This window comes from Vulpes lagopus, chromosome 6 (genome assembly GCF_018345385.1).
Source record: "Vulpes lagopus strain Blue_001 chromosome 6, ASM1834538v1, whole genome shotgun sequence".
Classification (NCBI taxonomy): Eukaryota; Metazoa; Chordata; class Mammalia; order Carnivora; family Canidae; genus Vulpes; species Vulpes lagopus.
In genome coordinates, this window is record NC_054829.1 from 13,630,915 (window position 1) to 13,655,065 (window position 24,151).

At 39.7% G+C, this 24,151-nt stretch overlaps 1 protein-coding gene across 3 annotated transcripts in view; it reads left to right on the forward strand.

The window, feature by feature from the left end:
• The window catches only part of PTPN21 (protein tyrosine phosphatase non-receptor type 21), a 79,560-nt gene that overhangs the window by 14,319 nt on the left and 41,090 nt on the right, over positions 1–24,151 (forward strand). For all 3 annotated transcript variants that reach the window (XM_041758931.1, XM_041758933.1, XM_041758932.1), the window contains exon 3: positions 18,265–18,434. In XM_041758931.1, the coding sequence (XP_041614865.1) occupies positions 18,265–18,434 (170 nt within the window). The remainder of the gene's footprint in view (positions 1–18,264; positions 18,435–24,151) is intronic.

Sequence of the window (24,151 nt, forward strand, 5' to 3'; positions counted from 1 at the left end):
GTTTGTGTCTGTCAAACTAATGCTTGAACTTTGAGGTTTACAGTTACAGGGGTCATGGGCCCCTTTAGAATCTGATGAGGTTGTAGAATTTTGCATACAATTTCAAGTGGTTCGTGGATACCCCCTCTGTCAATCCATTTATGACCCAGGCTGTGGGCCGAGAAGGCTCTTCTTGATGAAGCAGTCTTTCCCCTGCTCTCAGCTTAATAGGACTTTCTTCCTTGGTCTTTCTTTTTTCTCCAGTTAATGGTGCTAATAGGATAGAATATTTGTGAACAATTCAAGACCTTCGTATTTTTAGGAGAATAATTTACCTCTGAAGTATACCCCTCCCCGACTGTGCCCACAAATGTTCTTTTTGAATGATCTTTATCTTCAGATCTCAGGAAAGGCCGTTTGAGGTATTTGTTTCCTCATTGAAACGTGTTACTCCTTTTTTGTTTGTTTTTAAGATTTAATTTTTAGGTAATCTCTATACCCAACATGGAGCTTGAATTTACAACCCCAGATCAAGAATCCCATGCTCTACCAACTGAGCCAGCCGGGCACTTCAAGGACATTTTATTCTTGAGGGAAAAGCTCCTTTCAAGGAGTAAAGGGAAGAGGTTGTGAATGGAAATTCCTTCTTTACACCTCTTCCTTACCAGACTGCACCTTCATGCCCACCAAAGCAATAGGTGTGTGACCATTTTTCAGTGAACGAATTGATGACTCATTTATGCATTAACCAAATTCACTGGCCACTTCTTGAACCCTATATTTCATCTTTTTGTGACAAGCACACACTACATTGTGAGTTTTTTTTTTCCCTTTGCTCATATCACTTTTTTTTTTTTTTTTTAAAGTAGGTCCATGCCCAGTGTGGAGCCCAATGTAGGGCTTGAACTCCCAACTCTGAGATCAAGATCTGAACTGAGGTCAAGATTTGGTCACTTAACTTAGCCATGCAGGCACCCCTAAATATCACTTACCTCTCTTTGGTAAGTGCAAAAAGGTAGTTTTGTTATAACACAGGGACAGGACCCATAGGCAGAAAGAGCTGCTTCATATTACTTTCTTAACAGTATACTGGTTTAGCAGATGTTTCCTGTTTGGTTCTCTGAGCCGTTTGTTCATAAATAAATGTCACTTATATTTTACTTTTTAATGAATATCCAGAGGCAACTTAAATTCTTAAGACTTAGCTTAAGATACTTACTTCACTAGAAGAGACCATGCATGTCACAAATCCTATATGAGAAGTAGCAACATGTATTAGGAATAACTTTTCCACCTTTCTGTAGTAGATTGCCCAGATGAGATCGCTAAAAGGTATATGGGGTTTAGATTTATAAACAGGACACAGTAATCACATTTTGAATGAGCTTTAACTGAGCAGGCTAAGAAAGTGTACAAGTAATTTCATGCTGGCTGGTGGCAGTTCATTTTCTTTGTGAATATAAAAAGAATTTGTGTTTGTTCAGTTGTGTTACGGTTATGTAGCTGGCTCAGACTTTGACTTGACAAATCCATCGATGTCATGTGAATATTCAGCCGATTGAACTTTGTATCATTAGATTCAATTGTAGTTGGCAAAGCAAGGTTGTGTAGGCAACAAGGTGGAGTTTTGGTACCGTTTGAACTTGGATTCAAATCCCTGTACACTACCTGTGTGACCCAAGAAAGCCAGCTTCTCTGGATTTTGCTGCTTCTATGTGTGAGATGGTAGCACATGAATGATAGCTATTTACTGCACACTGACTAGATGCCAAGCATTGTACTAGATACTTTGCATGTTTACTTTATCCCTTAGTGGAATGGACTTCCTTCCTTCTCCCACCATCTCAGTGATGGAGTAGAGACCAATGATGGACAGCACCAGGCCAAGGGGAGGTCCTGATGCAGGACACTTGTTAACTGGCAACTCTAGTTTTAAGTAGTTTTCTTCAGTTCTTTCTCTTTCTTTCCTTTCTTTTTCTTTTTCTTTTTCTTTTTCTTTTTCTTTTTCTTTTTCTTTTCCTTTTCCTTTTCCTTTTCTTTTTCTTTTCTTCATGAGAGAGCGAGCATGAGTGGGGAAGAGGGAGAAGCAGACTCCCCACTGAGCAAGGAGCTTGATGCAGGGCTTGATCCAGAACTCTGGGATCATGATCTTGGCTCAAGGCAGACGTTTAGCAGACTGAGCCACCCAGGCACCCCTCTTTAGTCATTTCCATTTTCCTTTTCATTGTCTAAATTCACATTAGTTGAAATAAACTGAGAAAAAATGGATTGGAGAAATATGACTTGAGATGTTACTGTCAACCAGTCAAGTTTAGGGCTACCCCACTGAGAGTTAAGATACCATTGTAATGTCCTTTCTCTTCCTGCCAGGTGAGTGTGAATTATCTAGAAAATAACCTTAATTCTCTCTTTTTAAAAAAGATTTATGTGTTTATTTGTTAGAGACACAGAGAGGCAGAGACATAGACAGAGGGAGAAGCAGGCTCCTTGCAAGGAGCCTGATGTGGGACTTGATCCCGGATTCTGGGATCACGCCCTGAGCCGAAGGCAGATGCTCAACCACTGAGCCACCCAGGTGTCCAATAACCTTAATTCTCATTCACCCATATTTTGCACTTACAGATAATATTTAGACAAGTACCTATTTGACTTGTCTTTAATTTTTTGACTGGAACCTATATTGAAGTCAAAGTTATGTTTGAATGGCAACTTATGGAAAAGAACACTTAAATTCTGTTTTACAGTATGATAACATAGACACATGAAGCATGTTGAATAATTAAGACTACATCTAAAATTATACAATATTTGTATAAAGTGTCACCCACTACTGGAATGGAGACTTCATTGTACACTGTTCTCGTTTTAGTCCCTGGCTGGGGCAACTAGTAGTGACAGCAACTAGAATTCAGGTCTTTCACTCCTTTTTTTTTTTGTTTTTAAAGATTTTTATCTATTTATTCATGAGAGACACAGAGAGACAGAGGCAGAGACATAGGCAGAGGGAGAAGTAGGCCCCATTCAGGAAGCCTGATGTGGGACTTGATCCCCGGAAGGCAGATGCTCAACTGCTGAGCCACCCAGGCATCCCCAGGTCTTTCATTCTTGCTTTCGCATTTTCCCCTCAATACTACACTGCTTTCCATCAAGCCATTGTCATTTTCCTAAAGAAAAGCAATCCAGGGGCACCTGGGTGGCTCAGTGGTTGAGCATTTGCCTTTGGCTGGGGGCATGATCCCAGGGTCCTGGGATTGAATCTCACATCGGGCTCCCTGTAGGGAGCCTGCTTCTCCCTCTGCCTGTGTCTCTGCTTCTCTCTGTGTGTCTCTCATGAGTAAATAAACTCTTTATTTTATTTTATTTTATTTTATTTTATTTTATTTTATTTTATTTATTTTATTTTATAAAAGATTTTATTTTATTTAATCATGAGATACAGAGCAGGAGAGAGAGGCAGAGACACAGGCAGAGGGAGAAGCAGGCTCCATGCAGGGAGCCCGACATGGGACTCGATCTCCGGTCTCCAGGATCATGCCCTGGGCTGCAGGCGGCACTAAACCGCTGCGCCACCTGGGCTACCCTAAACTCTTAAAAAAAAAAAATTTATTCATGAAAGACACGAGAGAGAGGCAGAGACAGAGGGAGGGAGAAGCAGGCTTCCCGTAGGGAGCCTGATGTGGGACTTGATCCCACGACCCCAGGATCACGTCCTGAGCCACTGAGCGCCATTCAGGTATCGCTAAATAAAGTCTTAAAAAAGAAAAGAAAGAAAAGCGATGCAGGTGTTGGTATTTTCGAATAATTTGTTTTAAAAGGAAAGAAAAAAGAAAACAGGATAAGTTCCCCAAAACAAAACCCTGCTAGTGAAGGAAATAGTTAAGTATAGACTTTCCTATAGTAAAAAAGATGTGATATGAAAGTTTCTGTTTAAGGGGACTTGAAAACTGACAATAGGAGCTAGTATTACTTGAGTAGTTATTTTGTGTGAGACACTTGTTTAGGGAGGGGCTTTGGATATTTTGGCTTATTTTGCTCCTCAGCCTCAGCAGTCCTATGGGGGAGGCACTGTTTCGCCCCTCTCCACTTTACAGAAGGGTAACACAGGCGTTAAGTAACTTTACTCATGCTTCCAGGGCAGGCTCCTCTGTGCTCAGCAGCTTTCTTCCCAGGATGTAACTCTGGGCAAGTGACAGGTGGCCTGCCATGGAGTTCATGCCTCTAAGGGCAGCTTGGCACAGTGCAGCCTCCAAATCTGATGGAGATTGCTTTAAGTACTCTTGAGATACGTGTTTTTGTTTATTCTAATTACTACAATTTATTATTTTGCTTCAAATAGGTTTTTTGAGGTTACATCAGGCACAGAAAGATAAGCCTGAGAAAGAACATAAATCATAATCAGGCCAGCAAAACCCCGTGGGGAGTGCCTAAAGTACTGAGGGCAGAGCTGTTTGATAGGGAGCTCTCTGTGAGCCTGTTCCCCGGCAGAGTTGGAAGTCTCAGGCTGATGAAATAGCCCCCTGGAGAATTCTCTGCTGAGAGATTTTCCAAAGCAGTAGCTGGTTGCAGTGTTGTTGTTTGAACTTGGGGTGGGGGGTGGCTCCTAGAGTCTGAAACTGCAACTAAATCAAGAAAAGTGGCCAAACCAGTAAGCCCATTGCGGTGCTTGCTGTGTTGCCTTGCGTAGCTGAATCACTGTGATTAGCCACGGTGTATGCAGGTGTGTTTCCACCTGTTAAAAGCACGTCACCCCACTGAAGCCTTTTCCCTTCTACTATTTGTGGATTAGGAGCATGAAGACAGGACCACTGTAAATTGTCACTGCGTTTTAATTCCTCTTCTGCAGCTCATGATTATCTCTGTTGTCTATTTTTTCATTGAGACTTTTATATTTCATGAATAGAGTAATCGTATATAGGGTGATGAATAGAGGATAACTCCTATTATCCTTAATAGCACAAGTATACTGAAAGCCGGATCATTGTCTTCTAACAAAAGCATTTTATTTTCCTCATATCCAAATAGCACTTCTTAGAATAAAATGTAACTGGCATTATGGTACTTAAACAATTTAAAAAATATCAAGTGTATATTTCTGAGTTACTGACTTTTACTTAGGTACCTTCTGTGTCTTGGTCCTCAATGAAGAACATAGTTGAAATCCATTAAACCTGTAAGTGTGGCCTTTGTTAAGGGGAACTTTATTAATAAAAAGGGGGATCCCTGGGTGGCGCAGCGGTTTAGTGCCTGCCTTTGGCCCAGGGCACGATCCTGGAGACCAGGGATCGAATCCCACGTCGGGCTCCCGGTGCATAGAGCCTGCTTCTCCCTCTGCCTGTGTCTCTGCCTCTCTCTCTCTCTCTCTCTGTGACTATCATAAATAAATAAAAATTAAAAAAAAAATTAAAAAGGAGAAAAAAATCACTTTTCTATATTAGAAGAGGAAACGGTTTTATTATTAGAGCATTTGTGAATATGGAAGAAGTATTTGGTGTAACTAGAAAACCACCTTGTAAAATATGTGGGGAAAAATTATTTCATATATGCTAAAAGCATTAGTTTTGAACTTTGATTAATGAGGAAAACAAATACAGCTTTTAAGAAGTCTGGGAGTTTATTCAGTGGATCTGTTGAGGATTGTAATCACAAAAGCAATTTTCTTGATTTTATAATCTTCAGATCTTTCATGGTAATACTAATTTAAGAACAGTGGAACTGTGGTGTTTTTTATATTTTAAGGTAGTGGAAAATAGTTGGGTAATATTCTTTAAGGCAGTAGAAATTAACATTGATTTGATTTTGTTAAAATGTATTCAGGCCCATATTCACTTATAGTTCTAAAATTGAATTCCCTTTATCTCTGTGTGGTTCCCTTCTCCCCACATCACAGCCACATTTAGGTAACAGGATACAGTTATGATTTCAACCTGACAAAAGTGAATGTTAGAAAAACTGCAGCTATTCATAAATATGCTTGTTTCAGCTCTTCCTTTTCACTTTTATATCGTGTACTTAGAACCTCTAAAAATATTGCTCACACTACTCACTGGCAAGAGAAAATAGAAAAAATAAGAGGAAATCAGGAAAATATTAAAAATGCTTTTCCCTCTGGGAACTAACTGATATATAAAAACTGGAATATGGGCTGAATTAGTCTTTTACCTTTCTTAATAAAAAGAGAACTGCTAGTATTTATCAATTCCCCTAAAACCTAGGCATTTGTGGATTAAGTTATATGCCCAAAAGTCCCAAATTTAGAAAGAGAAATTAATCTAATTCATTTGTTGGAATGGGATATAAGAAATGGTCCTAGAATATGACAAACTGGTTAACTAAAATAAGTGAAGGTGGACTCAGGTTTACCATCAGTTATGTGGGTTTTAAACAAAATGACTTTTTTCTGTAGTAGTATAGGATAGAGCACACCAGGGACACCTGGGTGGCTCAGCAGTTGAACATCTGCCTTCCACTCAGGTTCTGATCCCACAGTCCTGGGATCGAGTCCCATATCAGGTTCCCCACGGGGAGCCTGCTTCTCCCTCTGCCTGTGTCTCTGCCTCTCTCTCTGTGTCTCTCATGAATAAATAAATAAAATCTAAAAAAAAGAAAAAAAAAAAGAATAGAGCACACCAGCTCTGCCTCTGTTAAAACTGTGTTAACATCTCAGTTATTTCTGTCATTCTTGGGTAGTAAAATTTTGTATATACTAAAAATTCCTGTTTAATCTTAATTTACTCTAAAGACATGTTGGTAATAGTTTTAATCTTCTTATTGAATATCTTTCTCCATACCACTTATCAGTATCTGGCCTCTCATATATTTTGCTTGTCTTTCTCTCCCCACTGGAATGTAAGCCACATGAGGCCAGGAAGTATATTCTTTTGTTCAGTGCTATATCCTTCTCACCCACAACAGTGTTTGACACACAGTAGATGTTGTCAGTATTCATTGAACAAATAGATGAATCTGAGGCATTAGTCCGTTTTTCTTAGAAAGTACAGTATAAGATATTTTTTTAAAGTTTGTTTGCTTGTTTACTTTTTTGTAATCTCTCCACCCAGTGTGGGGCTCAAACTCAAAACCCTGAGATCTAGAGTCACACGCTCTTCTGACTCAACTGGGCAGGTGCCCCACAGTATGATATATTTTTGAAGAACGACCTTACTGTGTTTGGGGATCACTGTATACTCCTTAGCATCTTATTTTCCAGGATAGTAAATGGAAAATATATGAACCGTTATCTCTGTAAATAGTGATTCCATTTCACACCTTGGACTTTTCTTTCAGTATATCCCTAAAATTGGCTTATCATTTGCCTCTTTTCCTAAAAGCTAGATGTTACAGCAACAACAAAAATCTGGCCATTTGAAGAGTTCAGTTACTTGGACTTCAGTTATAATAAAAGTTTGAGTGTAGACTGCCAAAATATATTTTTTGATTGTTATTTTCTCAGTCCTCATATGTGCTGGAGTATAGAGATAATATTGTGTGTTATCACCTTGACAATAAGATAGATGGTATATTATTTGACCAAGGACAGAAGAAAATGGATCAGAATTAAACAGAGTAGAGAAAAAAAACACCATCTACTTGAGGCACTGTGACCACAATGCTATCTGTCAAAAGGAATAGATAGAATGCTTCATTATTTATGGCACACTCAGAGTAGAGGTAAGCTCTGGGCTTGAATTAGGTTAATACTTAGTAACTACCCTTGTTAGATGATCTCTGCCTCGGATAGGCTTTATCTAGAGCTATCTCCTCTCATCACTTTCCTGATGAAAAGTCTTCCGACTTATGCCTAGTCTAAGAAAAGCATCAGGATAAAATTATAGTTGTAATTTTATATGGGATTAACTTTTATCAAACTGAATGCATCAGTGGCTTAAAAAACCCTCCAGCTAAATCGTGTGTCCCTTTGCTCTGCTTTAAAAATAGCACAACTAAAAGACTCTTAAAATAATTAGACAAGAAATGAGTTGGGGATTAGGAAAGGGTTTACATTCTGACAAGATGTGGACCTGCTTATAATAATTCATGTCTCTTTAGATGACTGTGATTTGAGGGGACACCTTTTACCCAAGCTCAAAAATTTGTAAACTGTCCCTCTGAACAAAAAGCTTAATTATCAAAAGACCTTGTTCTCTGAATAAATATTAGCTCATTTAAAGAAGTCAGCCATATTGTGTCTGAAAAGAAGGCAAATTATTTATTTTATCTTTTTTTTAAAAATATTTTTTATTTATTTATGACAGACACACAGAGAGAGCAAGAGAGAGGCAGAGAGACACAGGCAGAGGGAGAATCAGGCTGCATGCAGGGAGCCCAACATGAGACTTGATCCCGGGACTCCAGGATCACACCCTGGGCCGAAGGTGGCACTAAACCGCTGGGCCACTGGGGCTGCCCATATTTTATCTTTTTTTAAAGATTTTATTTATTTATTTATTTGTGAGAGACACACAGAGAGAGGCAGAGACACAGGCAGAGGGAGAAGCAGGCTCCCTGCAGGGAGCCTGATGTGGAACTCGATCCCAGGACCCAGGACCTGGAGATCAGGACCTGAGCCAAGGGCAGATGCTCAACCCCTGAGCCACCCAGGTGCCCCAGAAGACAAGTTTTTAAGTGTAACTTTTGTTTTTACTGTAGTTTTACACAGGCACAGTTATCCGCATTTTAGGGAGCAGCTGTGAAAACTTTTAAATAGCTCTGAAGAAATTATTGAATAACTTGATGAAAATGACTGACATGTTCAGAGCAAAATAGGAAAGGGTGAGTGTAAAAGTATCTTGACAGTGGAGAAGTTTCACAAAAAATCTGTTTAGTGATAATTGAGCATTGATCTAGAGAATGCTGGAAGATTCAGTGGTTTAGAGGCTTTTATTGGAGTGAGTTTAACTGCAGGTCAGGTCGGCTTGCTTTGTCACTAGTGAGAGTAGACAGAGCTGTGGAGGAAGAGAAGCCACGTGGAGGTAAAGTCTCTTATCGGGGAAAGGTACTGGGAAGTTAGATAAGGAGTGGTGGGAGGCATGAACCAAAAGCCAATAATTAAAGACTGGTTTATGGGGAAACTTTTATTATAGTTAAACCACGCCTGTAAATAAGACAGGACATGCATAACCCAGAAGATTTGGACTCAAAAGAAGACACATGATTCTGGGAAAGTATCCTAGACCAAGAAACAATTGGTAATAATAGTTGAAGTTAAGGCACATGGGGCCTGTCTGTACTAAGGTTTTTATTTCTTTTAAAAGAAGGTTGTACTGTATCCTGACTTTAAATAAAGGAAGAAAGGCGCCTGGGTGGCTTAGTGAGTTAAACATCTGCCTTTGGCTCAGGTCATGATCTCAGGGTCCTGGGATGGAACCCCCATTTGGGCTCTGTGCTCAGCTGGGAGTGGACTTGAAGATTCCCTTTCCCTCAGCCACTCCCTCCACTTGTGCTTGCTCTCTCTCTCTCTCTCTCTCAAATCAGTAAATGTTAAAAAAAAGATAAATAAGGAAAGAAATTTGACCATTATCTGGTCAGTCATATTTTCAAGGAAGAAGCATGCTTGACTCGAGTTTTGTTCTGTTTTCTCAGTCACACATGGAGAGATCTTAACTGCTAAGTTAATGCACTCAGAGCAAATCGAACAAGAGTGCTTTTAACTTACGAGCACAATGATAACTTACAAAGTTCACCACAACTTTCTGAAGAAGGCAGGCTACAGGTTCTTTTCCCTGTGAAGCAACAGACCCAGGCAGAGCAGGGGAGGGGGCAGAGCCTTGTGACAGCTGGCCAGCGCTCTTGCCATTACAAGGAGCTGGTGGCTGCTATTGGAATTGCAGGCATACATCAGGGAAATATAAATCAAAACCACAATGAGATACCACCTCACACCAGTGAGAACGGTGAAAATGAACAAGACAGGAAACAACAAATGTTGGAGAGGATGTGGAGAAAGGGGAACCCTCTTGCACTGTTGGTGGGAATGTGAACTGGTACAGCCACTCTGGAAAACTGTGGAAGTTCCTCAAAGAGTTAAAGATAGATCTGTCCTATGACCCAGCAATTGCACTGTTGGGGATTTACCCCAAAGATTCAGATGCAATGAAACAGCAGGACACCTTGCACCCTGATGTGGATAGCAGCTATGTCCACAATAGCCAAACTGTGGAAGGAGCCTTGGTGTCCATCGAAAGACGAATAGATAAAGATGTGGTCTATATATACAATGGAATATTACTCAGCCGTTAGAAATGACAAATACCCACCATTTGCTTTGACGTGGATGGAACTGGAGGGTATTATGCTGAGTGAAGTAAATCAGTCGGAGAAGGACAAACATTATATGGTCTCATTCATTTGGGGAATATAAAAAATAGGGAAAGGAGAGAAAATGAGTGGGAAATATCAAAGAGGGTGACAGAACATGAGAGACTCCTAACTCTGGGAAACCAACAAGGGATAGTGGAAAGGGAGGTGGGCGGGAGGATGGAGTGACTGGGTGGCAGGCAGTGAGGGGGGCACCTGACGGGATTTATATTTAGGTTGTTAATATTATGTTAATATTATGTAAAATTAATCAAACTAAATATAAGAACTAAATCGTAAAATTCTTTAGAACAGACATAAATCTTTATGACTGAATTTGGAAATGGATTTTTTTTTTTAAGATTTTATTTATTTATTCATGAGAGACACAGAGACAGAAGCAGAGGAAGAAGCAGGCTCCCTGCAGGGAGCCCGAACAGAACTTGATCCCTGGGCCTCAGGATCACGACCTGAGCCAAAGGCAGATGCTCAACCACTGAGCCACCCAGGTACCCATGGAAATGGATTCTTAGGGTCGCTCGGGGGGCTCAGTTTAGCGCTGCCTTCAGCCCAAGGTATGATTCTGGAGACCTGGGATCAAGTTCCAGGTCAGGCTCCCTGCATGGAGCCTGCTTCTCCCTCTGCCTGTGTGTCTGCCTCTCTATGTGTCTGGTGTGAATAAATAAACAAAATCTTAAAAAAAAAAAAAAAGACTGGCATTAAAAATAGTTGTTTGCAGGGGACACTTGGGTAGTTCCGTTAATTAGGCAGCGGAGTCTTCTGATTTCAGCTCAAGTCACCATCTCAGGGTCCCAGGATTGAGCCCAGAGGCAGTCATTCCCCTCACCCCCACCACACCGACTCAACAGGGAGTCTAGTTGAGGATTTTCTCTTTGCCACCCCATCCCGGGCCCCCTGTTCCTGCTCCTTTTCTCTCCCCACCCCCAAATAAATAAATCTTTTTATTTTTTTAAGATTCTACTTATTTATTCATGAGAGACACAGAGAGAGAGAGCGAGAGAGGCAGAGACACAGGCAGAGGGAGGAGCAGGCTCCATGCAGGGAGCCAGAGGGGACTCGCAGAATCTGCCCCAGGCCGAAGGTGGCGCTAAACTACCAAGCCACCAGGGCTGCCCAACAAATCTTTTTAAAACCAGTTGTTTGAGCAACAGAATTAAGTCTTGGTTATTAGGCAAAGTTATGAAGATTGCTTCACCTCCCAAAAGTAATTACAAAAACAACTTATTGCATATACAAGTTCACAGTACTTTAGCCAATTTAATTGTGGTTTCATTATTTCACTTGTGAGTTCAACCACATTTTCCAAAACCAGGAAAAAGATTTCAACCTTTGGTACCTGTTTTAGTGCCTGCTGTTATTTAGATGTTCTCTAAGGGGCTATGCCTGCAATTCCTTTTTTTTTTTTAATTTATACAAAACATGTTTTATTTATAAAAAATAAGTTTGGAAACTGTCAATATATCTTGCACAATATTACTGTGTGGCTCAGTTTTTTTTTTTTAATTCTTTTTATTGGAGTTCGATTTGCCAACATATAGCATTAACACCCAGTGCTCATCCCGTCAAGTGCCCCCCTCAGTGCACATCACCCAGTCACCCCAAACCCCCACCCACCTCTCTTTCCACTACCTCTTGTTCGTCTCCTCGAGTTAGGAGTCTCTCATGTTCTGTCACCCTCACTGATATTTCCCACTCATTTTCTCTCCTTTCCTCTATAATCCCTTTCACTATTTTTTATATTCCCCAAATGAATGAGACCATATAATGTTTGTCCTTCTCCAATTGACTTATTTCATTCAGCATAATACCCTCCAGTTCCATCCACATCAAAGCAAATGGTGGGTATTTGTCGTTTCTAATGGCTGAGTAATATTCCATCATATATAGACCATATCTTCTTTATCCATTCGTCTTTCGATGGACACCGAGGCTCCTTCCACAGTTGAGCTATTGTGGACATTGCTGCTATCAACATCGGGGTGCAGGTGTCCTGCTGTTTCACTGCATCTGTATCTTTGGGGTAAATCCCCAGCAATGCAATTGCTGGGTCATAGGGCAGTTCTATTTTTAATTCTTTGAGGAACCTCCACACAATTTTCCAGAGTGGTGGCACCAGTTCACATTCCCACCAGCAGTGCAAGAGGGTTCCCCTTTCTCCACATTCTCTCCAACATTTGTTGTTTCCTGTCTTGTTAATTTTCACTATTCTCACTGGTATAAGGTGGTATCTCATAGTGGTTTTGTTTGTTTATTTTTTTTTTCATAGTGGTTTTGATTTGTATTTCCCTGATGGCAAGTGATGCGGAGCATTTTCTCATGTGCTTGTTGGCCATGTCCATGTCTTCCTCTGTGAAATTTCTGTTCATGTCTTTTGCCCATTTCATGATTGGATTGTTTGTTTCTTTACTGTTGAGTTTAATAAGTTCTTTATAGATCTTAGGGTAGTAACCTTATTATTTTGATTAAGGTAGCTTGTAGTGTTTTGTTTTTTTTTTTTAAGATTTTATTTATTTACTCATGAGAGACAGAGATAGAGAGAGAGGCAGAGACACAGGCAGAGGGAAAAGCAGGCTCCATGCAGGGAGCCCGATGTGGGACTCGATCCCAGTACTCTAGGATCATGCCCTGGGCCGAAGGCAGGCGTCAAACTGCTGAGCCACCCAGGGATACCCTGTAGTAAGTTTTAAAATCAGAAAGTAAAAAAGAAAAAGAAAAAAAGTAAAAAGTATGAGTCCTTCAGCTTTTTTCTTTTTCATTATTGTTTTGGCTACTCAAGGCCCCTTGCGGGGTACCTGGGTGGCTCAGCAGTTGAATGTCTGCCTTTGGCTCAGGGTGTGATCCCAAAGTCATGGGATCGAGTTCCACATCGAGCTTCTGCATGGAGTCTGCTTCTCTCTCTGCCTATTTCTTTTTTATTTATTTATTTATCTACCTATCTATTCATTCATTCATTCATTCATTTATTTATTTATGATAGTCACAGAGAGAGAGAGAGAGAGAGAGGCAGAGACGCAGGCTCCATGCACCAGGAGCCCGATGTGGGATTCGATCCCCGGTCTCCAGGATCGCGCCCTGGGCCAAAGGCAGGCGCTAAACTGCTGCGCCACCCAGGGATCCCCTCTCTGCCTATTTCTTTGCCTCTTTCTGTGTGTCTCTCTTGAATAAATAGTATCTTAAAAAAAAAAAAAAGACCCCTTTAATTCCGTATATACTCAAGAATTAGCTTTCTCTGAAAAAAGAATAGGGATAGCATTTGAATCTGTAGATCACTTTGGATAGTTTTGCCGTCTTACAATATTAAGTGTTCTAATTTATAAGCCCAGGTGGTCTTTTCATTTATTTTTTTTTATTCATTCATGAAAGACATAGAGAGGCAGAGACATAGGCAGAGGGAGAAGCAGGCTCCATGGAGGAAGCCTGATGTTGGACTTGATCCTGGTACTCCGGGATCATTCCCTGAGCCAAAGCCAGACACTCAACCACTGAACCACAGAGGCGTCCCTCATTTAATTTTTTTCAACAGTGAAGAGGCACTTGGCTGGCTTAGTCAGTAGAGCATGTGACTTTTGGTCTTAGGGTCATAAGTTCAAGCTCCAAGTTGGACATGGAGCCTACTTAGAAAAATACTAATTTTCTTTCAGTCATGTTTTGTAATGTTCAGTATACAAGTTTTTTCACCTCACTGGTTGAATTTTTTTCTAGATTTTGAATTCTTTTGGATGCTATTTTATATGAAATTGTTTTTTGAATTCCTTTTTAAATTTCCAATTCCTGGTGTGCAGAATCTGTACTGATATGTGCATGCTGATCTTGAACCCTACAACTTTGCTGAGTTTATTAGTGCTAGTCTTTTTTTGTGTGTGTGTGAGGGTCTTTCGGGGAGTTTAAAAAAATGTATAGGATCATGTTTCATGTGCATGGAGATAGTTTTACTTCTTCCTTTCCAATTCAGATGCCTTTATTTCATTTTCTTACTTAATTGCTCTGGCTAGAATTTCCAGTACAGTATTGAATACAGTGGTGAACATGGGCATACTTGTCTTGTTCCTGATCTTAGGGGGAAAACTTTCAGTCTTTCACTATGGAGGATGTTAGCTATGGGTTCTTTATAAATGCTTTTGATGTTGTGAAGTTCTTTTTTTTTTCTTTTTAATAAATTTATTTTTTATTGGTGTTCAATTTACCAACATACAGAATAACACCCAGTGCTCATCCCGTCAAGTGCCCCCTCAGTGCCCGTCCCCCATTCACCCCCACCCCCCGCCCTCCTCCCTTTCCACCACCCCTAGTTCTTTTCCCAGAGTTAGGACTCTTTATGTTCTGTCTCCCTTTCTGATATTTCCCACACATTTCTTCTCCCTTCCCTTATATTCCCTTTCACTATTATTTATATTCCCCAAATGAACGAGAACATGTAATGTTTGTCCTTCTCCGATTGACTTACTTCACTTAGCATAATACCCTCCAGTTCCATCCACGTTGAAGCAAATGGTGGGTATTTGTCGTTTCTAATGGCTGACTAATATTCCATTGTATACATAGACCACATCTTCTTTATCTATTCATCTTTCGATGGACACCGAGGCTCCTTCCATAGTTTGGCTATTGTGGACATTGCTGCTGTAAACATCGAGGTGCAGGTGTCCTGGCGTTTCATTGCATCTGTATCTTTGGGGTAAATCCCCAACAGTGCAATTGCTGGGTCGTAGGGCAGGTCTATTTATAACTCTTTGAGGAACCTCCACACTGATGTTGTGAAGTTCTTTTGTATTACTGGATTTCTGAGTATTTTTACCAAAAGAAGGTGTAAATTTTTTTTTTTTTTAAGATTTTATTTATTCATGAAAGACACACAGTGAGAGGCAGAGACACAGGCAGAGGGAGAAGCAGGCTTCATGCAGGGAGCCAGGTGCGGAACTCGATCCTGGTACTCCGGGATCATGCCCTGAGCTGACGGCAAGCACTCAACCACCAAGCCACCCAGGCGTCCCATAAAAGGGTGTTAAATTTTATCAAATGTTTTTTCTGTTAGTTCAGAGGATTATGTATTTTCTTCATATTAACAATATGTTACATTGATTGTTTTTTTTTAAGATTTTGTTTATTTATTTATAGAGACACAGAGAGAGAATGAGAGGCAGAGACACAGGCAGAGGGAGAAGCAGGCTCCATGCAGAGAGCCTGATTCGGGACTCATCCAGGGTCTCCAGGATTACGCCCCAGACTGCAGGCGGCGCCAAACCGCTGCGCCACCGGGGCTGCCCTACATTGATTCTTTTGTATATTGAACCTCTCTTGCATTTCTGGTATAAATCCCACCTGCTCATGGTGTATGATTCTCTTGATATGCTGTTGGATTCAGTCTGCAACTATTGCATCTATATCTATAAAAGATATTATATTAGTCTATAGTTTTCTGATGGTGTCTTTTGTCTGTTTGGGCTATCAGAATAATGCTGGCCTATAGATGAGGTAGAGAGTATTCTCTTGTCGTCTTTGATCCCCCCTCCCCCCCACACACACTGTTTTTTGGATGAATTTTAAATTATTTTGGAAAGTTAATTATCCAGATGCTCAAGATTGTTATCTGAGACAAAGCCCCCAAAATGGACTTGTACAGAAAATTCTATGCCTGATGAGAATTTAATCACAACATTTTTGCTCAAACTCTACCTATCCATTTTAGAAACAAACTATATTATAGCATCAAATTTCATGCAGATGTTATTTTTTTTTAAAGATTTTTATTTATTCATGAGACACACACACACACACACACACAGAGAGAGAGAGAGAGATAGAGAGGCAGAGACATAGGCAGAAAGAGAAGCAGGCTCCATGCAGGGAGCCCAATGTGGGACTTGATTCCCCGTCTCCAGAATCATGCCCTGGGCTGAAGGTGGTGCTAAACCGCTGAGCCCCCCGGGCTGCCCAGATGTTGTAATTTCATTATGTATGTGTAGAAATTCTATGGAAGCATTGAATTTAAGCATTATGGTGTTAGGAGATTTTAGTTACCCATATGTATGCAAATATTTCTAGTAGCAATTTTAGAAATATAATATATATTATATTATATATATATATATATATTATTATATTATATAATATAATAATAATATATATTATTATATATATATATATATATATATTATAATATATATTATATTTCTAAAATATAATATTTCTTTGGAGGCATTTAGCCATGTATAAACTTGGTTTTGGCTAGGTTAACCTACTTCAGAGAATAGAACTTGAGGGGCACCTGGGTGGCTCAGTTGAGCATCTGCCTTTGGCTCAGGTCGTGATCCTGGAGTCCTGGGAAACGAGTACTGCATTGGTATATAGTAAATGTTCAAATATTTCGTTCATATGTGATGGCTTGGGTCGTCACTAAGAAGAAGCAAGAGAATGTTCATTCTTTTAACAGAATTTACTGAATTCCTGCACCATTCTGTTTGGTTATAAAGGGGAAATGGACACATTCTTCACTTTTGTTGAATTTATTCCCTTGTAAAAAAATTGTAAGGTAAAATGAATATCAAGGGCATGTTTGTATAATTACTCTTTTTCCTTGTAAATTAAAATTCATGTTTTATTTGAATAAAGATTACGAGTTAAAGAAATAGCTTGAATATTACTATTTCTCGTTTTATTATTGTGCTAAAGCTGTATTTTCCATTACAGTGCCACTAGATGCTTGCAGCTATTTAATTTAAGTCAATTAAAATTAAATAACATTAAAAATTTAGTTCCTTGGCTACACTAAACCACATTCTAGGTGCCTGATAGCCACATGCAGCCATGGCTGCTATATCAGAGATAGAATATTTCCATCATCGTAGAAATTTCTTTTCTGCAGTGTTACTCTAGAGTCTAGAACAAAGCAAGGAATTATTCCAGTTGCCTTGATCTGTAAACTGATTTTGAGGTAAATATTAGCAATGGCCCAAGACTGTCATTTCAGTGCTTAAGTGCATTAATAACCTTTCAGGGTGACCAGGCCCAGAGCTAGTATCGATTTACCTGACTGGTTTCATTACATAGCAAGTGAGATCTAAATGCTAATATCTGGGCAGTTTTTTAAACCTTCTAGAAATATACTTAAGTTATCTTATTGCTTAATATGTGGGTTTTTGTATATGTGTATGTATGTGAAAATTTATGTCCATGCTCCATAGTATTATGATTGCAATTAAAGTTGTATCTAGGGGATCCCTGGGTGGCTCAGCGGTTTAACGCCTGCCTTTGGCCCAGGGCGTGATCCTGGAGTCCCGCGTCGGGCTCCTGGCATGGAGCCTGCTTCTCCCTCCTCCTGTGTCTCTGCCCCTCTCTCTCTCTCTCTGTCTATCATGAATAAATAGAAATAAATAAATCTTAAAAAAAAAAAAGTTGTATCTAATAAACTTTTGGGGGCAAAGAAGAGTTGCAGTTGCACCTGTATTTCTGGAATTTACAATATTTACATGAAATTATTTATAGAAGCCGAATTCAAGAGTAGTGAAAAGTTGTATTAACACCATCTAATTAGTATTTTAAGTATAACCCCAATTATATGTTTAAAAATATCAATTATAAATTTAGTATTTTGGTAATTTTAAAACTAAACATTTGTTCAGTAGATGGTTTTTTGTTGTTGTTGTTAAAAACTCTCTAAAGTGGTATAACAACATCTGATACATTCTGATGTTGAGGCTGTGAATGCATTTTTCTGTGCAGCATTCAAGAAACAGTCTGCAAGAGTAGTTGCTTTGTTGCCTCTTTTTCCTGCATGTGAGTACCTAGATCTATGTATATATAGAGAGGTCTTGCCTCTATTCTTTTCTTCAGGTTTTGTTATTGTCGCTTTTTGAGAAGAGAAGCAGTAAGAGGCTGCTGTCACTTGGTCCCAGGTCGTGGGTTAGAACAATTAGAAGGCCAGATACCCCCTTATACATTTCTGCCTCTTTCAGTGACTTTCCTTCTTTCTAGATCACTTATTTCAGCCTCTGGTACCACAACAAGCAAAATCAGCGCCGGTGGGTGGATTTGGAGAAACCTCTCAAGAAGCAGCTGGATAAATATGCCTCGGAACCTACTGTCTATTTTGGAGTGGTATTTTACGTGCCTTCAGTGTCCCAACTGCAACAGGAGATTACCAGGTAAGAAATCACATGCCCTTTGTTGTTTAGGAAATAATCTCTCACAAGGCTAAGAAAGCAACTCTGAGGTTAAAGTCAGGAGGCAAGGCTCCTGCACACAAATAGAGCCACATTATCACCTGGAGGTTCTGACTCGTGACTCATCATAGTATTTTCCTGCATGTTGCCTGAGTTACGGTTTCACTAGGCACGAAAGAGTGATGACAGGTGAAGATGATGTTTTTCTCCTGACTGTGAACTCGTCTTGTAGTTATGTCTTCTTCACAGTTTTTATTGGTTTGTTTCTGACCTTTGTAACACCAAAAGGAGAGAGGAGATTTTAAAAAGGCGCAGGGTCTGTATTCCTATATCGGTGAACCGTGCAGAGGGTTCTTAGGGATCTATGTCCTGTAGATAGTTGGGAAGGTGAGTGCATCTGGGATAGAAGAGGGGGCCAGTAAGTGCACTTAGAGGAAAGGGAAGATCTTATTAAGTGGCAGGGTAGAGGAACTAAATGAGGGTATTTTTTTTCCCTTGAAGACAAAATGAAAAACAAGGAATAAAGTAAGGAATAAAATCTGAATCCGTGGGTGAGTCTGCCTTTCAAGTTATCCCAAATCCACCACTACCTTATCTTTTGAATCCTATTTAACATTACTTTTCAGCCAAGCTGGACTACTTCCAGCGCCCTGAATGTGCCGCAGGCCTTTTCATCTTTGGGTCCTAGAGCTTTCTTAGGTACTGGAATCCTATTCATCTTCTGAATGTAAGTTCAGAAGGCACCTCCTCCACACAGTGTGTGTGATCCCTGGGCTGGAATGAGCTTTGCCTTCCCCAGACCAGCCTACAGTTTGCTTGTACTTGTGTTAATATGGAAGGTGTTACAACCTTTCATGATAGTTATTTTGTGTACATATCTTATCTTTTTCTTGGATTTTAAACCTATGTTTTCTTTAGCTTTACCTTTTGCACAGTATCTTACACAGTGCCCTGGAGATAGTAAGAACCTGGTAGTGCCCTGTGTTTGTGTAATGTTCTTTTTGAGTACTGAGTTTGCCAGTTAACTCTTGGAAGAAGATAGAAAACCAAAGATGCGAGAATCAGGTAGTAGGGTAAATAGGCACCGACTGTAAAACTGATCTACGATAAAAACTGATCTTAAAACTGACAAGAGAAGTAGAACCCAGAAGGAAAAATAGCAACACGACTAACTCACTTATTTAAACATTCACTGAAGGTATAATGCTACCACATAAGAACTATATTGGTTACTGTGGGAGATGAATCTATAAGTGAATAGGCTTTAATCCTACCCTGGAGGAGTTACTCAGAATCCGGGGGACCTGAAAGGCTATGTAAATAAACAATTACAGTATATTATGATGATAAATGCTTAAGTTAACACACTAGATTCCTAGGGGTGGGGCGTGGAGGAACTAGAACAGGGAAGGTAAAAAAGTTGAATTTTCACTCAGATTTTAGAAAGAGTTTTCTTTTCTTTTCTTTTCTTTTTTTTCTTTTCTTTTTTTTCAAGATTTTATTTATTCATGAGAGAGAGACAGAGGGAGAAGCAGGCTCCATGCAGGGAGCCTGATGTGGGACTTGATCCCAAGATTCCAGGATCACACCCTGGGTCGAAGGCAGGTGCTAAACCGCTGAGCCACCCAGGAAGCCCCTAGAAAGAATTTTCTAGTTAGAGGGAATAGCTTGTGCAGGAGAGAGATTGAAAGTCACTGATGTTTTCAGAAAATTTCAGGTATTCCCTACAGAAAGGAGAGGAGATTTGAAAAATAGGAATGTCCTAGTCATAAAATCATGGTATAATGACTTCTTGGGGAAAGACATTTTCGAATTTTAAAGGAATGGATGGATGACATTTGTATTTTACCAACTTCAGCCATCATGGAAGGCAGCTTAGGGGTGGCAAGACTATCTGGTTAGGAGACCAGTTCGGGATGGATAGGCCATAATGTAGACATTAGTCTAGAACGTGGACCTGAACAAAGGCATTAGCCATAGGAAGGACTGAGGGAGAAGGGGCCTGGTAGATGCAGTCAGTAGGGTTGCACGTTGATTAGATAAAGAGAACCCGACAGAGGGGGATCCCTGAATGGCTCAGCGGTTTGGCGCCTGCCTTTGGCCCAGGGCGTGATCCTGGAGTCCGGGATTGAGTCCCGCGTCAGGCCCCTGGCATGGAGCCTACTTCTCCCTCCTCCTGTGTCTCTGCCTTTCTCTCTTTCTTTCTCTTTCTTTCTCTGTCTGTCTGTCATAAATAATAAATAAATAAATCTTAAAAAAAAAAAAAGAGAGAGAACCCGACAGAGCAGTTGTACCAGTAGGGATTAAGTTTGGCTACATGTAACACAGAACCCTGAATATCTTTTATTTCTTAAGGGAAGTCCAGAGGTCAGCTATGCAGAGCTTATACTGCCCCACAAAGTCTTCAGGGACCCATACTCTTTCTCACTGTCTACCCTCCTCAGCATGTTCTTTCCATTCACTAGGGAATCTCGTCAAAAAATTCTGGAGAAGTTCTGACTATCACATTCGTATTCCAGGCAGCAAAAGGGTAAAACTGATTTTACTCTCCGTCACCTTCCTTTAAGAGGCCTTTCTTAGTTTCTCAGTCATACTAGTCACATTTTAAGTACTCAGTAGCCACAGGAGGCTGATGGCTACTGTATTCGACAGCATAGATGGGCATCCTTTTTATCATTATCACTGCAGAAAGTTCTGTTGGACAACACTACCCTAAACCTAACCGTTCACAGGAAAAATTGAAGAGTAGATGGACATGTTAAGTGACCGTACTAGAGTGCAATCAGACAAATCCAGAATATAGGAAATTCTATGTGGCTCATAATGACGTTTTATTTATTTATTTATTTATTTATTTATTTATTTATTTATTTTACAACATTTAAATAAATTTTTCTTTTTAAAATTGAGACATGAATGTCAGTCAAATGTGATCTGTGGACATTCTTTAGATCCTGATATTTATTTATTTATTTTTGTAAGATTTTATTTGACAGAGAAAGGGAGAGAGCACAAGCAGATGGAGTGGTAGGGAGATGAAGAAGTACACTCCCCACTGAGCAGGAACCCTGATGTGGGGCTCAATCTCAGGACCCTCAGATCATGACCTGAGCCAGAGACAGATGTTTAAGAGACTGAGCCACCCAGGTGCCCCTAGATCCTGATTTAAAAAAAAACCCAAAAAACTGTAAAGATACATTTTTGAAGGATGCCTGACTGGCTCAGTTGGTAGAGCATGTGACTCCTGATCTTGGGGTTGTGAGTTCAAGCCCCACATTGAGGGTAGAGATTATTTAAAAATAAAATCTTTAGGGGTGCCTGGGTGGCTTACTTAGCTATGCGTCTGCCTTTGGCTCAGGTGTCATGATCCCAGAGTCCTGGGATTGAGCCCCATGTTAGGATCCTTGCTGAGTTGGGAGTCTGCTTCTCCCTCTCCCTCTCCTTTTGCTCCTCCCCACCCTCGTGCTTTCTTTCTCTTTCTCTCTTTCAAATAAATGAGTAAGCTCTTTAAAAATAAATAAATAAAGATTTAAAAAAAATACATTGTTGAGGCAATCACAAAAATTGTACATGGACCAGGTATTGGGTAACATTAGGGAATTATTGCTCATTTTGTTGGGTGTGTTAAAAATTGTGTGTGTGTTAAGCTGACCTTATAGGGATATACACTAAAGTATTTGTAGGTGCTGTGATACGATATCTGGGATTTGATCTAAAGCAATTGGGTGGGAAAGGGGAGAGAGTCAAGGAAATGGGATGGATCAAGTTGATGACTGAGGCTTCATGATATGGATGTGTGGGTTCCCTGGACTTGTTCTCTATATGTTTCAAAAGTTCCATAATAAAACTTAAAAAATAAAAATGCCAATCCTTCCACAGTGGCCTTCTGATACTAGCCTAAGAAAAATAAATGAAGGAAAAATAGTATACGTCTTTATATATTATTTGAAATTTCTGTTGGGCCAAATGAGGCAACCTAATTTATTTTAATTATTTAATGTAATATTTCTTTGTTAAATATTTTATATTAGAAAATTGATAAATTGGTATAAGATTTAGATTTTAAAAATCTATTTAGTTTTTTTTTTTTTTTTAAGATTTTATTTATTTATTCATGAGAGACACAGGCAGAGGGAGAAGCAGGCTTCATGCAGGGAGCCTGACGTGGGACTCGATCCCAGGTCTCCAGCATCACACCCTGGGCTGAAGGCGGTCCTAAACTGCTGAGCCACCCAGGCTGCCCTGGAATGGTTATTTAGAATTAAGATGTGCAGTTTCTTGAATTCAGAACTGTTTGTAAGGAATGAAAATTTACATGTTACATTTTATTACTGCATTTAAAAAAATTATTCTTTTTGTAACAAACACTGAAAAAACATATTTGTAAACCATCCTTAGCCTCATCGGCATATTATAGTTTTAGCAAAAAGTGTTAACAGAAAGTGGTAATACCCTTTAAGTAAAATTTCTTGATCTTTTCCTTTTAAGTAAATACTTAAATATATACATACACACATACATATATACACACATACATGTATGTAAACGTATGTACATATATATGCATATGTATACACATACATATACTCACATCCTGCTTGCTTCCATTAAAGTATTAGGGACAATATAATGAAAGATAATAATAAAAGCAACCATTTCCCTCTTTTAGTATTTGTCAGGCACAGTTCCAAGCACTTTATACTCAATCATTCCTTAATCCTCATAACAAATCCTACAAAGTAGGTATTATTTTCCATTTTGTAGTTGAGAATACCAAGATACAGAAAGGATAAATATCTTGCCTAAGGTCATACTGCCAGTATGACGTGGAACTGGGATTTCAACTCAAGCAGGCTGACTCCTGAGTCCTTGGTCTCAACCATTTATATTCATATGGACTCTAGGATTTTAAAAAACTAAAGAAATAGGACAAAATACTAGAAAAGTCCTCTTAACTGGAGATTTTGACAGTTAAAAACATGCACTGTGAGGTCATCCTGACCTGGATTCAAACTCCTGCTCAGCCTGCCTTTGTGGATTTGAGCATATTGCTTAATCTCAGCTGCAGCACCTCATCTTTATGGGGTAGCTGCTGTATACTGTGGAGCAGGTGGTTAAGAGGGTAATAAGAGGGGAAGCAGTGTACGTGTGCCTGGATTTTAGCTCTGAGCTTCATGGCAGTTGAGGCAAAAGAAGGGATATTCTGAGTCCCATCATCGATTATCTGATAAAAAGCATGTCAGCTTGCAAACATGACAGATTTTCTTGGTGTATCATGTAAAAGGAAATTTTCAGGTGGGATGTTATGTAAAAGACATTGAGCCAGCAAGGAGCAATTTAGAGTGACTGTGGAGGCATCAACTCTTAGAATAGAAAATTGTAACACGAGGCAAAAAACCACATTTTTGTGGAAGACTAAGTTAATTTGGTCCAAGTATATTGCTTTCCCAGTGATTTGGCTAAAAGGAAAGAACCTAGAGTATTTAGAGTAGAGTGTGTGGATGGCATGTTCAAGAGATAGACTTCTCTAAAAACAATCTTCTTTAAATAGGTTTCTGAAAGGAGCTGCCCAGTAGAAGGTGTGAGGTTTTCTTCTTTGACAAGATCCCAGAGCTACCAGCCTTCTATTTGTCAATTGAGGGAAATTATCAGTTCTGCTACTAGCAGGTGGAAGGGGTTAAGTTGGAACTAAATTCTTA